The sequence below is a fragment of the Acinonyx jubatus genome, chromosome C1 (assembly GCF_027475565.1).
Source record: "Acinonyx jubatus isolate Ajub_Pintada_27869175 chromosome C1, VMU_Ajub_asm_v1.0, whole genome shotgun sequence".
Lineage (NCBI taxonomy): Eukaryota > Metazoa > Chordata > Mammalia > Carnivora > Felidae > Acinonyx > Acinonyx jubatus.
In genome coordinates this window covers 156,936,248-156,950,722 of record NC_069381.1, presented here as the reverse complement: position 1 = coordinate 156,950,722, position 14,475 = coordinate 156,936,248, and the positions used below count along the sequence as shown (strand labels likewise).

Here is a 14,475-nt window from a genome sequence, read left to right as displayed (position 1 = left end):
ATAGTCTCACTCGGCTCTATCACCCCCAACCTCCCTGGTCTTGGCCTTAAATCTATCTTCAAGTGACTAGGAGGAGTGAGAGGGATAACAAAGGAGAGGAGAGGGAGAAAGAATAAAAAGAACAAGGGGCTACCAGGGGCTCCCCTGTGGTGGCAACTATGCCACGGACTGCCACTTCCTGTAGATCTGTCTGCCCAAGAGCTCGGGAAAGCCAAGCTGCTGTGGGGGAAAAACAGCAGGAAGGAGAAACCATTGCTCCACTCGTAGGCTTAGAAACAGCCAGTCAGAGATCCAAAAAGTCCTTCAACTTGAAGCACCTGGGAAGTAACCACTTTGGCCAGGACCATTGACTAGAGAGGGTTTGTATAACATGAAACAAGAGGCAAGAGGGCATCCTCAAAGGCCTCCTATTAGAAATAGGATTTAATGACTCAGATTGTCTAAACTCCAGAGGTTAGAGTAAGGTGCAAATGGTGTGTATGTGTGTGACATTTTTGCCTAGAGAACAGAAGGGGTTGTGGGTTGAACTGTGTCCCTCAAAAATATATGATCAAGTCTTAGTCCCTGGTTCCTGTGAATACGACCTTATTTGGAAAGACGGTCTTTGCAGATGTAATCAAATTAAGATGAGGCCATAATGGAGTGGAGTAGGCCTAATCCAAAGATTGGTGTCCTTATAAGAAGAGAAAACTTTGGGGACACTTGGGTGGCTCAGTCAGTTAAGCATCCGGCTCTTGGTTTTGGCTTAGGTCTGATCTCATGGGCGTGGGTTCGGGCCCTGTGTCGGGCTCTGCACTGACGCCATGGAGCCTGCTTGGGAGTCAGTCTCTCTCTCTCTCTCTCTCTCTCTCTCTCTCTCTCTCTCTCACTCTCTGTCCCTCTCCAACTCACACTTTCTCTCTAAATATAAAGAAGTAAAGTTAAAAAAAAATAAGAGAAAACTGTGGACACATTCGCAGGGAGAATGCCATGTGAAGGTGGAGGCAGGGACCGGAGTGATGCATCTACAAGCCAAGGATGCCATCATCCACCAGAAGCCGGAAGAGGTAAGGACAGAGCCTAAGAATCTTCTAAGAGGGCATGGCCCTGCACACCTAAATTTCAAACTTCTAAACCTCTAGAACTGTGAGAGAATAGATTCCTCTTGTTTTGAGTCACCTGGTTTGTGGTAATTTGCTATGGCAGCCCTAGAAAACTAATACAGAAAGGGAGGGAAATGGGCCCAATTCTCCCCTGATTTAGGGGCAGGCAAGGGTAAGATTTATCAGAATGAAATAGGCATGAAATGGAGGAGAGAAAAGAAGCAGGGGACAGGTCATTCTCCTCTTTTTAGGCTGGGAAGAGCCTAAAACCAAGAATGAAAACTCTTTTTACAGAACTTGAAATAGCACCACGAGTTTGTATTTCTTAATTTATGTTTACAACAAAAAATGATGATGAGCTTTTGCCAGACTTAGGCCTTCCACCCACTGCCACTGTCCAAGGTCGTTCTGTGGTCGCTGAACATGTTGCTGCTTTCTCTCATCAGAGTTTGTGCTTCACCTTGAACATGAATTTGCTGTCCTCAACTGGCAAGGGTGCAATGGGGGGCGAATTTCCCGCTGCACGTCCGCCTGGCTCTCACTCTTACCTGTACGAACCCCATACTTCAGGGTGTCTCTGCAGTCAACCAAGATCTGTTCCAGGGACTCAGGGTGGTCAGAGAGCTCCAAGTTGAAGCCCTCCATGCCTTCCAGCAGCTGGTGTGGGTGATGGAAGTCCAGCACCTTGGTGGAGCGATCAAATGTCTTGCGGACATAGTTGAGGAGTATGTCTACCACCTCCAGTAGGAACTGCACAGTTTGCTCTTCCCCGTTCTTAGCCGGAAGCAGATCTGAGGGGGAAAGCCAACAAGGGGTTATAGCCTGGCTCATGTCTGAATTGCCTTAGTCCAGACACCCCTCATATCAGCCATGACAGCTTTACAGACCTGGTATATTCCAGGTTATGTATACACATTGAGAATCTGATGTGCCGTCTCCCCAGAAAAATGCACATATGTCTATATACAGAAGTTGTGCATAGACTTTCTGGAGGTTTACAGACTGTCTGAGAGTTAGGCTGCTCGTAAGTGGAATGGAGTGCTTTGAGAAGCCATGAGCAGCCTACTCCTACTGTGGTCCACTTGCAGGCTGAGTGCCCGTCAGGTATGTGATGGAAGGAGCCTCTGTCTTGCTCCCCTGGGACCAGGCATGTCCCTCTACATCTGTTTAAGACACTGGCTTTTTGGTTGGGCATTATGATATGCTTGATCATTGACGGCAGAGGGTGAGGGCTCTGTGGGCAGAGGCTGAGGTCCTCCCCGGAACAGAATGCTCCGCTGTAGTGTCCTTGGATAGAAAACTAGAGCTAGAAGATGGGCTCAGAAAAGTGGGAGAGGGAACTCCCATCTCTCTCCCTCTTGACCTCATCCTTTGAGCTTGGACTTTGGGATATCTGGGGGTGATTTTGGGTTCTAGCCTGTGGGAGGCAGAGTCAGGCTGGGTTAAGCAGGGAGGAAAACTGTAGGGGGCCCAGCTGCAGTTGTCAGCCATAGCGCAAGAGCTGATTGGCTCTACATGAGGCTCTGTATCAATTCACCGGATTATCTCTGAGGTTCAGTGAAGTCCTACTGACTGTTTGGGTCTGGCCTCCATGGCCTGTGGGGAGTTAATGGAAGGGGGCAGGTTTACCTTCAAGCTGTTTTAGGAGAGGCTGAGAAAACCCTCCAGAGACCAGAGTTGTGGGGACAGCAGTAATTAGTGAAAGATCTCCAAAAGGAAAAGGAGTTTCAGAACAGCACTTGGTCTTTAGGCCCAGCCGCACAGCTTCCCACAGAGTGATTTTCTTGTTGCTGCCAACCCTGAAGGATAACTGCTACCATGGGAATCACTGGATTTTCTTATATGTAAGATTTCTTCACATTCAGAGATTCTATGAAACCATATTTGCCCCTGCAAGTGTCTTCAGAGTTGACTGTTTTTATTGACTGCCCTCATCCAGGATCCACAACGAAGAAGGCCTGGGCAGTAGGGAAGGAGGGAGTATATTCGTTCAAATATTGGAACAGTTCAGAAAAAGTAATGACATTTTCGATAACAGAAGTATAATTACAGGAAAAAGTCAAGAAACTCAAGGTACCTACTGGGTAGGACTGGTGAGGGTTGGGGGGCATGGAGAGGGTAGGAGGGTGGGGACTACCTCGAGCAAACAGGTTGGAGAAGTCCGTCTCCGTGCGCCGGAAGCGTCCATCCCTGTCGCTGTTTTCACAGGAAAGCAGGTTTTTGGAGGACTGCCTCTCCTTGAAGGCGCTCACAAGCCGGCTCTTCTCTTCCAGGCTGTTGGTCCTTTGCAGGAAGCCTGTAGCACAAGATGCCGGGTCAGAGGGAATGCACTAAATTCCCAGCCTTGGAGGGTCAGCTGCCAGGCCAGATCTGCTCTCTAAGCAGGGTTCTTGCTTCTCGTGAGAAGAAGCAGAGTATCTGCATTTTATATATAAGGGCTTTGGCACTGCTGGCCTCCAGGCGGGGAAGGGGCAATGCCAAGTGTCATCAGTGGCACAGACCCAGTCATGCAAGAGAGGAAAACAGTAAGCAAAGCCCATTCTCCTCCCTGAACATGACACTGAACTCAGAATTAAGTCGATTGGACAGCTTCCACTCCAGTAACTAGCCCCGGGATGGGGTTTTAAGGGGAAGGACACAATTGGAGAGGATGCTGCCGGCACTGGGTTTATGGGAGGTGCAACCAGAGGAAGGAGGAGGTGAGGACCAGCAGAGGGAGGAGTCAGGGAGGACCAGCACTAGGGGTTAGGGAACATGCTTTCCTCAGGCACCAGGTAATGCTCACAGGGTTGAATGTAAGTATAATTTTTCTGACCCAAACATGACATGCAGCTGTCTCCACTCCACCCCCTCTCCTTGAATAAAGGTACTGGGGAAAGAGACAAGGAAGCCTAAGACCTTATGTGTGCCGACATTTAATTCTATAAATACTTACTGAGCACGTATCTTTTCTTAATGTTTATTTTTGAGAGAGACAGAGAGAGACAGAGTGCCAGCGGGAGAGGGGCAGAGAGAGAGGGACACACAGAATCCGAAGCAGGCTCCAGGCCCTGAGCTGTCAGCACAGAGCCCAACACAAGGCTCGAACTCAGAAAGTGCGAGACCATGCCTGAGCTGCAGTCAGACACTTAACCAACTGAGCCACCCAGGCGCCCCCCTTACTGAGCATCTATTGTGGAAAAGCACTTTGCTAAGCATCTAAGATAGGGGATAGATAGAGATAAATGAGACAGATCTCCCACCCTCCACAAACTTACAGTTTGGCAGATGGTGACCAACATTGGAGTAAAGCTAGAAAGCCATCCTAGAACTAAACAGACTGAATTCCGAGCCCAGGGTGGGACTCAGAGCACCTCACCTCTGCTCCTCAGAAGGAGGAGAAATCTCTCCCATCTGAGGTGAGCAGCACAAGCACCAGTGGTCAACAGAGAAGCAGGTTGAGGCAAAAGAGCGGGACACTCTGCCAAGGAGGAGCAACCTCTTTCCCTCAGTATCTACACCCATTCCTTCTGGGGCTGGGGACCTGCAGACCCACTCCTTCCCTCAGCATCTCCTCCAACCTTGCCTCAATCTTAGCCCCAAATGCAACACACAGAAAAGAAGAAGAACGTTCTAAGCTTCTTGGTGACCCCAAAGCTGTCTTTGTAGGTACCAAGATCCTCGGGGAGTCATGCACATCACAAGGCAGGCTTGGCGGAAAGTCCCAGGAGGTTCAAGGAGAGACAAGTTAATCTGGGGAATGCGGCTTTACTTCCCCAGGACTGCAATTCAGTGGTGAGGGGTGGAATAAGGAGGGATGCAGGGGAAGGCTGCAGTGATTGTAATCCTCCCACACACAGGAGCGGGGGGGGGGGGGGGGGGGGGGCTATTTTTGGAGGGAAGAATAGGCAGCAGGCCGTTCATTCTTCCCAGCACTCATCTTGTAAACTTATTGCTAGAGCCCCAAAGGACATCAGGAGAGGGATAGGACACTATAATAAAGCTCCACAGTTGGATGTAATGATGGGGGTTGTATCCTTTCCCTCTCCTCTTCCCCTACTTTCTGAATTTCCCCTACAACCCCCAGAGTCCAAAACCTGGAGCCAGCACTCATTTGCCACAGGGATGCAGGAGCACTTGGCCCGTGAATTCCAAGACTGCTCACCTGCTCCTGGAACAGGGAGCTATGGAATTTGCCAGGCTAAAAAGACCAACCATGTGGCGTAGTGGAAATGAGGTCCTACTGGGTGAACTCTTACTCTTTAGGTCTCTGACCTCTGGTTGGCTCTGACTCACTCCTTGGGAAAGCCATAAGTCTCTACCTTGAAACCCCTTAGAAACGCCTTTCCTCTGGGCAGCTGCAGGACCTATGACCTTGATGTAGGCTTGGGATGTTATCTCCAAAGGAGGTGCTGACACAGGCATTCCCAGACGTCTCCTGATAGTATTGAGAGATGACAATTATGACACAACTTTAAATCTGCATCTCATCCTTGGGCCACACTTCCTGGAGTGCACTAGGAATCAATGTTTCCTATCAATCCTGTACTTACGAATAGCACACTTACATTGCATTATAAATTGTGTTTAAAGCCATTAATTTGCTATATAAATTCTTACTGCATATTGCTATCAGAATAACAATTTCTTGGCAGGTATTTGTTTTCTAAGACATTGGGAGCCTCACAAAAGGTAAATGATCCAGACCTCTCATGGCTCTGAGAGGCTCTGGAAAGAAATGTATGCTTCTCCAAGGATGACCAGGTGGAGGGTGACATTGAAGTCAGTGCTTTGGCAACTTCCCCGGCTAGCAAGGGGTCCTGGAAGCAGGGGTCCCTGACACTGAAGCAGACTGTATTCTCTCTTGCTCTGCATACCACCCGTGAGAACCTAGTTCAAGCCTGTGAGTGACTGGTAATCCAGCTCAACATTCCTGAGAGGCAAAGAGAAAACCAGAGGCAAGCCTGTAGCACTCTTGCTATGCTAGCTTTAAGGGGAGAACAGGAGCAGGAGGTGAACCCTGTCATGACTCCTCCTCTGGGCAGTGAGGAGATCCTGAAGCTGATTCCTTACCCCTACCCCTAAACTCAAAGGCCTGGGGGCCCACTGAGTGGGGAAAGAGTGTAGGGAGCCAGAAAGCACTCGATTTGAGCCAGTTGTTTCCAAACGTGTCTGTGAGCTGTGCATGGCATAAGGGCACATGGCCAAGGGGTAAGTGGGGGTTGAAGCCCATCCCCTCCTGCTCTTGCTGACCAAGCTGTAGCATGGAATTGCATCTACCTAAAGAAAGGAGATCTTTTTCTGATTTTTATGGGCTGACCTTGCCAGGTCTCTCCCATCCCACCTTTTTTTACTTCAAGAGAAGCCAGAAATATAGAATATTCGAAGTCTTTCATTGTTTAAAAGTTGCATGGGGGCATCTGGGTGGCTCAGTCTGTTAAAGTGACTGACTCTTGGTTTTAGCTCAGGTTGTGATCTCACGGTTCATGGGTTTGAGCCCCACATCAGGCTGCAGCTGGCAGCCCGGAGCCTGCTTGGGATTCTCTCTCTCTCACTCTCTCTCTCTCTCTCCCTTTCTCTCTGCCCCCTCCCCTGCTCATGCTCTCTCAAAATAAATAAACGTAAAAAAAAAAAGTTGCATGGCAGCTGACACAAAATTAAACACACCCACATCTCATGGGCTAAGTAAACCAGCTCGGAGGCTGTAACTGGTAGCCAGTTTTAGAACTCTGCGTACATAAGTGATGGAGGGCCAAGGACACAGTGAGAAGTTAGCAGAACCCAGAGCCCAAACTTTGGGCTTCCTGCATCGCGTTCTATTTAAGTCATACCACCGTGCCTGTAGCTACCCCACTCTACATCTTGGCAGACCCTGGGTTTTCTCTACCTGATTATTTTCCCAGAGGATTCTGGCATCACCGGTGAGACCCAGGGCCTTCCTCGTAGCTTTAGTCCCTGGCTTCCAAGGAAGGGAGGTTGGAGAGGGGGTGGGAGTTGAATCTTGGCAAGGCACTGAAGATGTTTAGGGGAGTCACCCAGGGCAATGGGGATTTGGAGGTTGGAAGAGGACCATTAATTCTTACCCCGTCCTAATGTGAAAGGTCAAACCAACCTGGGTAGTGCCAAGAAGGCAGCATCCAGGCTGGTGAATGTCTGGGGAAGGGAGCTCGGGTGTCTGTGCGTGGGCGAGGTGGGAAGGCTGTAGATTTAGGTCAACACCGAAGACTTCACTTTGGACAGCCAGAGTTGGCCCAAAGTATGGAAACTAAATCTGCCTGGGGTTTTGTTTCCTTTCAGAATCAAACCTAATGTGAAGCCTCCTCACGCGTGGCCCCCAAAGCTTGCCTATTAGCAGAAGGCAATTTCCCCTCAACAGACTACCAGGCCTCTCCTCCTGTCAAACAGGTTGCGACTTCTCTGAAATTAGTGTCGGGGTACGTGTGTGTTTAGAAACAAAGGAGAAACTCTCTGGGGATGGTCACCTCCAAATGTTCCAGAGTCCTTCCTCAGGCTAAACTGATGCAAACTCGGGGACTCCTATTTTCAGACCCAAGGAAGCTCAACTCTTTCTTGCCCAGTTACTCTTTAGAGACGTTTCAGGTGTGTCTCCCGAAGGGGGCAGTTAGACCTTTTCTTCCCCCGACTCGGAGAGGGGGGCGTAGAGGGCAAGGCCTGGGGCGCGAGGACGGACGCAGGGAATGCGGGTGGACGAAGGCTGCCCGCCAGGCAGGCGCAGGACCGCGGGGAAGGCCACGCTCATCCCAAGTCTCCCCCGCCCTCCCCGCGACCGCGGCGGGCGCCCAGGGCTCGTTCAGTTCTGCTTGCCCGGCTGCATGACAATGACGGCTGCAGAAGCTGAGCGCCGCGGCCGCCGAAGGGACCCGGCGCGAAACGGGCCATTAAGCCGGGAATGGCAGCGGGGGGAGGGGGCTATTTATAGAACAAAGCTCGGCTGCGGCCAGCTGCCCCCGCGCGCGGACGCGGCCCCGGCCTAGCCCCGCGGGCCTCGCGTGCTGGGGAGAGGGTCAAACCCGGGGCCGCCCCGCGCGGCAGGGCTGGGCTTTCCCTGGAAGATGGCTGGGTCTAGTCGAGCAACGCTTGCTCACCGAGAATGCTGCTTGTTGGATCAAAGGGACAGAGCCCCGGAAACGCAGGGAGGGCGCCGCGCGGCAAAGCGGGGGAGGGAGGGTAATTCCCAGAAGCCGTTAAATGCCCCCGGTCTGCTCCGGCCCCAGCTGCCGCCTTCCTCGGGCCCCCGGACGCAGAGAAGCTGGAAGAGCAGGCCCGGGGAACACGCCGTGGCCGGCCCGCGCTCGCGGCTGGGGCGGGCGTGCCCCGTACTCGTTCCGCCGCTATCTCCCGCGCGCAGCCGCTGACGGATGGCTCTTTAATAAGCCCCTCGTTAATCTTCCCCCGCCCCTCCGCCCCCTGCCCGTCCGTATTTTCTGGCCCGATAAGGTTAGAGATTTTAGACGGTGAAATGTAGCAAGGAAAGCAAGTCCTCATTGTTCAGCCGGAGCCACTCAGCTGTGTCCCTTCGAACAAATCTCCTTTTTCCCTTACAAAAAAAAAAAAAAAAAAAAATTACAGCCCTTGGGCGTTTTCATTTCAGACCATCACGTCTCCGGAGAAAGGTTCTTTCTCCTTTCCAGCTCCCAGATCTATTTTTCTTCCTCTTTGGCAAATCGTACCCGACACCCCCTTTCTCCTCTTGCGGCCCCACGCCCCCGCCTGCCCCGTTTTCCTACCCTCCTCTCCTTCAAGGGCAGGCTCCGCAAACCCTCTGGACTGCGCCCGCCCACACCTCCCCCAGGCAGGCCACCGGGGGCTGCAGGCAAAGAATGAAAGAACGAAATCTGAATCCGTTATGACATATCGGAGCAAATTCCCAAACTGGGGAGGCCACTTTCAACGTACGTTTGGCGGGGGTAGGGGGCACGACCTGCCAGCCTCCGCCTCAGGCGGAAATCGTGCCTTAGGCCTGCTCTCCAGGAAAACCAGACTAGTTGACCTTTTCTACCAGAGCCTCTGGCCGCAGGTTGAGCGCACGCGTAGGAACGACCCGGACGCCGGGCAACAAGAGCCCGGCTGCCGCGCGGGGGCGCTGTGCTCGCGCTTTCCCGCCTTAGACCGGGGAAGTCCCGCCGTGTCTTGGTTAGTCCCGGACTCCAGCAAAAAAGGTCCCTCCCGGCCGGGTCAAGCAAAGGCGGAGGAGGGTTAAGACAGGTAGAGGAGCGTCTCGCTAGGCGTCGGGGCTTTAGAAAGCCAAACCCAAGAGATCGGATCTCCTTCTGCGTGCGCCCCACTCTCCCAAACCCTCAAAACCCGCGAGCTGCGCCGGCCCGCCAGGCCCCAGCGGGCCCTTTCACTCACCGCAGATCTTGAGCCCCAGTTTTCTGGTGCATCCATGGGCCACGCCGCACCAGGTGTCATATGCTAAAAAGCAAAAGAGGTGCGATCAGTGAGATTCGGAACGAGGGGACCGGGTCGAGGGCAAATGTGTTCTGGGGAGGAGGAGGCAGGTCTTTCGCCAGTGCTCCTCAATAAAAACTCCTTCGTGAAAGGAGCAAGAAGCCAGATCCGTGGGCCGACCGGCAGACTCGTGCCCTTCGAGGGCCCATCACACTCCCTTCCTGTTCCCACTTTCAGTTATAGAACGGGGTCTCTGGAAGGCCGAGAACCCACGGGACCCGCCCGTCTCTCCAAGCGACACTGGCAGGGGAGCTGGGGAGGCAGGATCGGAGTGGGACAGGGCCGAACCCACGTGCAAAAGACGGGGCCAGGCCGCTCCTTACCCAGGACCCACCCTCCAGGCCCTGTCCCTTGGCCTCCGCCTTGCGGACTCGAAGGGCGACCACAGCAGCCCGGAAAGGGAACACAGAGGCATCTGGGACCAAAACGTCTCATAATTTCTTGGCGGGTCTCCAGCCGAGTGGCAGCTTAAAATAAACTGGCATGAAATGGGGTCGCGGAAGAGTTCAGGAATTAATTGGGTGAAAAATAGTATTTGACTAGATGATCGGGCTCGCATGGCTGCTCTTCAGTCGGACCCAGAATCGGGAAACAATAGTGCGCCTCCGGTCCTCATCTCCGATCCCTTCTTCCCAACCTGCCCCTCATTAACCCTTCCCTCGGACGTCTCGGGTGTGGAGCGGGAGAACGCAAAGGGAATCGGGCGCCTTTCCTCCGGGTCCGAATGGCAGACCATTCTGCTGCTGTGCTTTCCTTCATTACCAGGCTCAAACTCCTCAGGGTCTATGCGGCCCTCGAGGTTCGGCTTCCAGGAAGGTGCACGGGGGTGCCTGTGGCGCCCGCACTCTAACTGGTGTGGTGGGCCCAGCGTGAAATACCCTTCGTATCTCTCAAAGCAAGGCGCCTCCAATCATTCCCATCCCCCACCCCACCCTGGCCCAGCCTTTCAGCCCCGCGCGAATGTTGGTGGCGATAAGGAGAGTGACATCCATTAAACCCGAGGCACAACAGAGCCCCAGCGGGGAGAAGAAACAGACCGACGTCAGTGAGACAGCAGGTCACAGATGGAGTTCCTGCCTCAGACAGCAAATCGGTGCGAAAGCAAAACCCTTATAATAATACCTGGCGGGTAAAGAGCTATTTCCACTCAATAAAGTGCTTTTGCTTTAAACAGCATCTCCACTAATACTCAGAACAACCCTGTGAAACAAGAAGAGTGTTAATACTCATTTTACAAATAAAAACATTGAGGTTCAGAGAGGTTAAGCGAATTTTCCAAGGTTACTCAGCTGGGACATTGGCGTTCAGACCCACTGCACTGCCTTTCAGAGTTGGGGGGCTATAGTGAAATAAAGGGACAGAAAGATGGGGAAAGGAAGTGAGTGATCCCCTTTGGCACAAGGAAGGTCCAGGAGACCGAGTGGCGGAGAGCAGGGAGAAGGGGTCGCTGGAGCAGGAGGCCGAGTAAGGTTGTGCGGATCAAGCAAGGCCACCTCCCAGAAGAGCTTGGAGGGAGAGAGAAACGGAGCCAGCAGGAGGGTAGAGGGTGTGTCTGCAAGGGAGGGTGACAGCCGGTAGAGAACCGGGCAAGCGCTTGCAGTTTAGAATGCCCGCTCCGCAGCTGGGCTGCTGGGGGGCGACTGACGGCCTTCTCAGGACAGGTGCTGCACGCTCTTCCCAGGCAGGGCCCTCGACTATCTTCCTTCTGCCTCGGTGGCTTCCGGGCGCGCCAGGCCAGGTGCGGACTCAGGTCAGCGCCTCCACTGATTCTCGCACCCGAGGTTGGGCGTGTGCGTTAGACCGTGGGCTACCGCCGGGGGTAAGGTTAACAGGGGTGGGGGATGCGGGCAGGACTCTGAGGTGGGTGAACACAGCGATCGCCCAGCCCTATCAGGCAACAAAAAAGGGGCGGGAAATGTAGAGAGGTCTGGAAAAGAAATCCATCAAGGCCAGAGCAACAGACAAAGGCGGGCAGGCCTCGCGTTCCTCCCGGCCTGTTCCGGCCAGCTCGGCCGCCAGTGCCCGGCTCACGTGCCACCAGGGCTGGCGGCTCTCCCGAGCCCCTCTTTGTTGTGTGGGTAATTGTAGCTCGCCTGGGAGGCGGGGAGAGGGAGCTGCAAAGGGAACTGAAACGCAACCTCAGGACTTAAACCCCGGTCTCCGGGGCCAGGAGCCAGTAGCTGCGCCAAAGAATTGGAGAGGGGGCTTGCGGGATAACAATCCCCCACCTTCGTTTATGGGAACAATTGACATTTTCTCAAGCTTATAGAAAGTGCCATAAAAGCGTAGCAATAAGCTCTTCTAACCACACTGCCACTCCTAAGCCCCTCTTATATAGAAATTCTGGGGCTGTTACTACTGGAGCTGATAGATTGGTGTGGGGGGGGGGGCACATATCAATCCAAAATGGGAAAAAAGAAAAACAATCCCTCATCGCCACGCTTCTACAGAAAGGTAGGAAATACATCTAAATTAAAGACAGATTCTGGAAATGGGCTAAGGAGCACATTGAGCTAGAGGTGGGGAAGCATAAAGTCGTTCCCCCCACCCCCGCCTTGTATCTGGTTCCCCCTTTTTTCTCTCTTCCAAATCTGTCAATTGCTAACAGATCTCCTGCCCCGGAGAAAGGATGGGTGCCCTCTCCTCCCGCCCTAGCAAAGCTGCTTGCCCCTTCCTAGTTCCCCACCTCTCTCCATTCAGGTTGCTGCCTGATCCTTGCTTTCTCTTTTCTCTTTTCTTTTTCTTTTTTCTTTTTTTGGTCTGAGATGTAATTAATTGCCTGAAATGTCGAGGCTCGATCTCAAACCGTTTTATGCACCTTTCTCACTCCTGTCTTCTCCCTCACTCGTCAATAGCTCGACGCAAATTTCCAGCAATTAGGGACCCCGAGTTTTCTAAAAGCTGCAATTAACGTCGAAATTTCCGCTGATTATAGACTTCGAGCACAGCGCGGGGGGGGGGGGGGGGGGAGGGAGGAGGGGGGCCGGATCTCCGCTCAACGAGAGCTGGAGACAGAAAACTCTATTCCCGCCGAGGCTACAGTCTCCTCACACCGCCCTCTGCCCTGACCCCAGTCGTCCCACCAAGCGAAGAAACCACACACAACAAAAACAATACTCTCTCTGTCCGTCCCTCCCCCGAAGCGAAGCCCCCAACGATCGCCGCTGCTCGAACCTTGTGCGGTTCCTACTCTCCAGCGCCCCAGAATCTCCTGGCATCCCTGGCAGTCAAACGACCTCTGGCCAGGACCCAGGTCAGGGCCCCATCTCTTTCCAGCCTCCATCATCTCTGCGTTCCCCCTTCCCTTTCCGTCAGCGCAGCCTCCTCACGTCCCAGCGCCCCCATCTTCCCCGCAGTCTATTTGATAGGAAACTGGGACAGAACCTACTTGTGGGGCGCAGGTTGGTAGTATTGGGGTCCGCTCCCGCATTCGAGGAGGTTGCGGACGAAGAAGGGGTCGAAGACGCCATCAGCTCGGTCGTCCTGGGGCCTCTGCTGTCCGGGGTCCTCGGCCAGTCGCGCGCAGGAACAGGCTGCAAAGAGAAGCGAGAGCAGTGCGGGGAGGGCTTCCGGGGTCCGGCACGGGAGGCGACTGAGCAGCTGGGGGCGCGGACGCTCCCCCAGAAGTCTGGGCTTGGGACAGAGAGGCGGGAGGAAGGGCACCTAACCGGCTGGGTCGGGGTGCGCCGAGGGGAGGAGGAGACGTGCGCGCGATCTCTGGGACTCTGGCGCGGGCAACGTAGCCCAGGGCTGCTCTCCAGTCTGGCGGCGGAGCGGGGTGACCTGGAGTGCAGCGCAGAGACTAGGGGAGCCCAAGGCCAGTGCAAAACGCTGAGGTGCGGGGGATAGGGGTAGGAGGGCACGGGAGGCTCAATGTGCGATTTTCCAGCCGAGCCACGACCAGCCCCATTGGGCTCTCAGCAGCCTGAGGGCGGGCAGGCGGGGGGAGCGCGCACGGGGCGGGCACGTCTGGTTCGGTGTCTGGTTCCCGTTGTTGTGTCTGGCTAATTCCCTGGAAAGAAGGAGGGTAACTGCTCCGGGGACCGGGGACTTTGGTGAGACAAGGTGAGGGGAAAAAAGAGTCATATTTTTACATTCTCTCTCTGACTTGATCGGGGAAGAACTACAATCACCTTGCACTCCAGACAGCAAGAAAGCAGCGGGTCGGAAACCTTGTCCCACCCCGCTTTGAGCCATCTGGAAGCCTAGGATGAGGCTCGGTCCGGGTTTCTCTGTTCCCTCTCCACCTAACTCTCTGAGGTCCCGGGATTTGTCGCTGTACAAAGCCGGAGATTGAGGGGGGCAAGAAAGGACATTACCGGAGAAACGAACTTGCCCTCTGCGCGCTGAAGGCGGCAGACTAGGATCGGTGCGCGACGCCCCTGTACTGCGCTCGGCGCTGGCGCGATGGCTACCGAAGGCCCCGGGACAGAGAGTGCGGGCCAATCTGGGTAGATCTAAGACTCTGCAGAGTAGCAGCCTCCGGCCACAGCCTTCACAAGCACCCTGGGACCCCACACCTAGCCCTGCGCGCGCCCTCAATACAGCAACGCAGATAGCCGGTAGACCGCCGCTTCTGGGGAAGTAACAGGTTACCGCTCCGAGTCGCGCCTTTTGGCTGCCGCTGCCCACGAGCCCTTCGGTGAGACCCGCGCTCACAGCCAGGAAGCGTTGGGGAAAATCGTTCTCTCTCCACTTCAGCGCAGGTCTCAGCTTCTGGACATCCCTAGGCGTGAATTTCGCTGGTGCGGAATTGGATGAGTGTGAGGGCGGGGGTTACTGCGCCGCGCACCAAGGGAGAGCCAGGAGTGGGGCGGGCGGGACGCGTTCTGCTCGGGAGGGTAGGTGGCGGTCGCCGGGAGTGGGGGTTGACCAAGAAACCGTGGGTGAAGAGCACCCAGCTGAAGAGCTGGAGCTGGGCACTGGGAAGTCCAGGCGGCCG

At 54.3% G+C, this 14,475-nt stretch overlaps 1 protein-coding gene across 2 annotated transcripts in view; it reads right to left on the bottom strand.

Annotated features, from left to right (window-relative positions):
* The window catches only part of GAD1 (glutamate decarboxylase 1), a 42,544-nt gene that overhangs the window by 27,725 nt on the left and 344 nt on the right, over nucleotides 1-14,475 (bottom strand). The window contains exons 1-5 of one of the 2 annotated variants that reach the window (XM_027055516.2): nucleotides 14,130-14,385; nucleotides 12,922-13,066; nucleotides 9,435-9,497; nucleotides 3,220-3,378; nucleotides 1,631-1,873 (exon numbers count right to left, since the gene is read on the bottom strand). In XM_027055516.2, the coding sequence (XP_026911317.2) occupies nucleotides 1,631-1,873; nucleotides 3,220-3,378; nucleotides 9,435-9,497; nucleotides 12,922-13,003 (547 nt within the window). In that variant the 5' untranslated portion in view covers nucleotides 13,004-13,066; nucleotides 14,130-14,385. Of the gene's footprint in view, nucleotides 1-1,630; nucleotides 1,874-3,219; nucleotides 3,379-9,434; nucleotides 9,498-12,921; nucleotides 13,067-14,129; nucleotides 14,386-14,475 lie in introns of those variants that run through there. The other variant, XM_015086104.3, reaches the window with a different exon arrangement.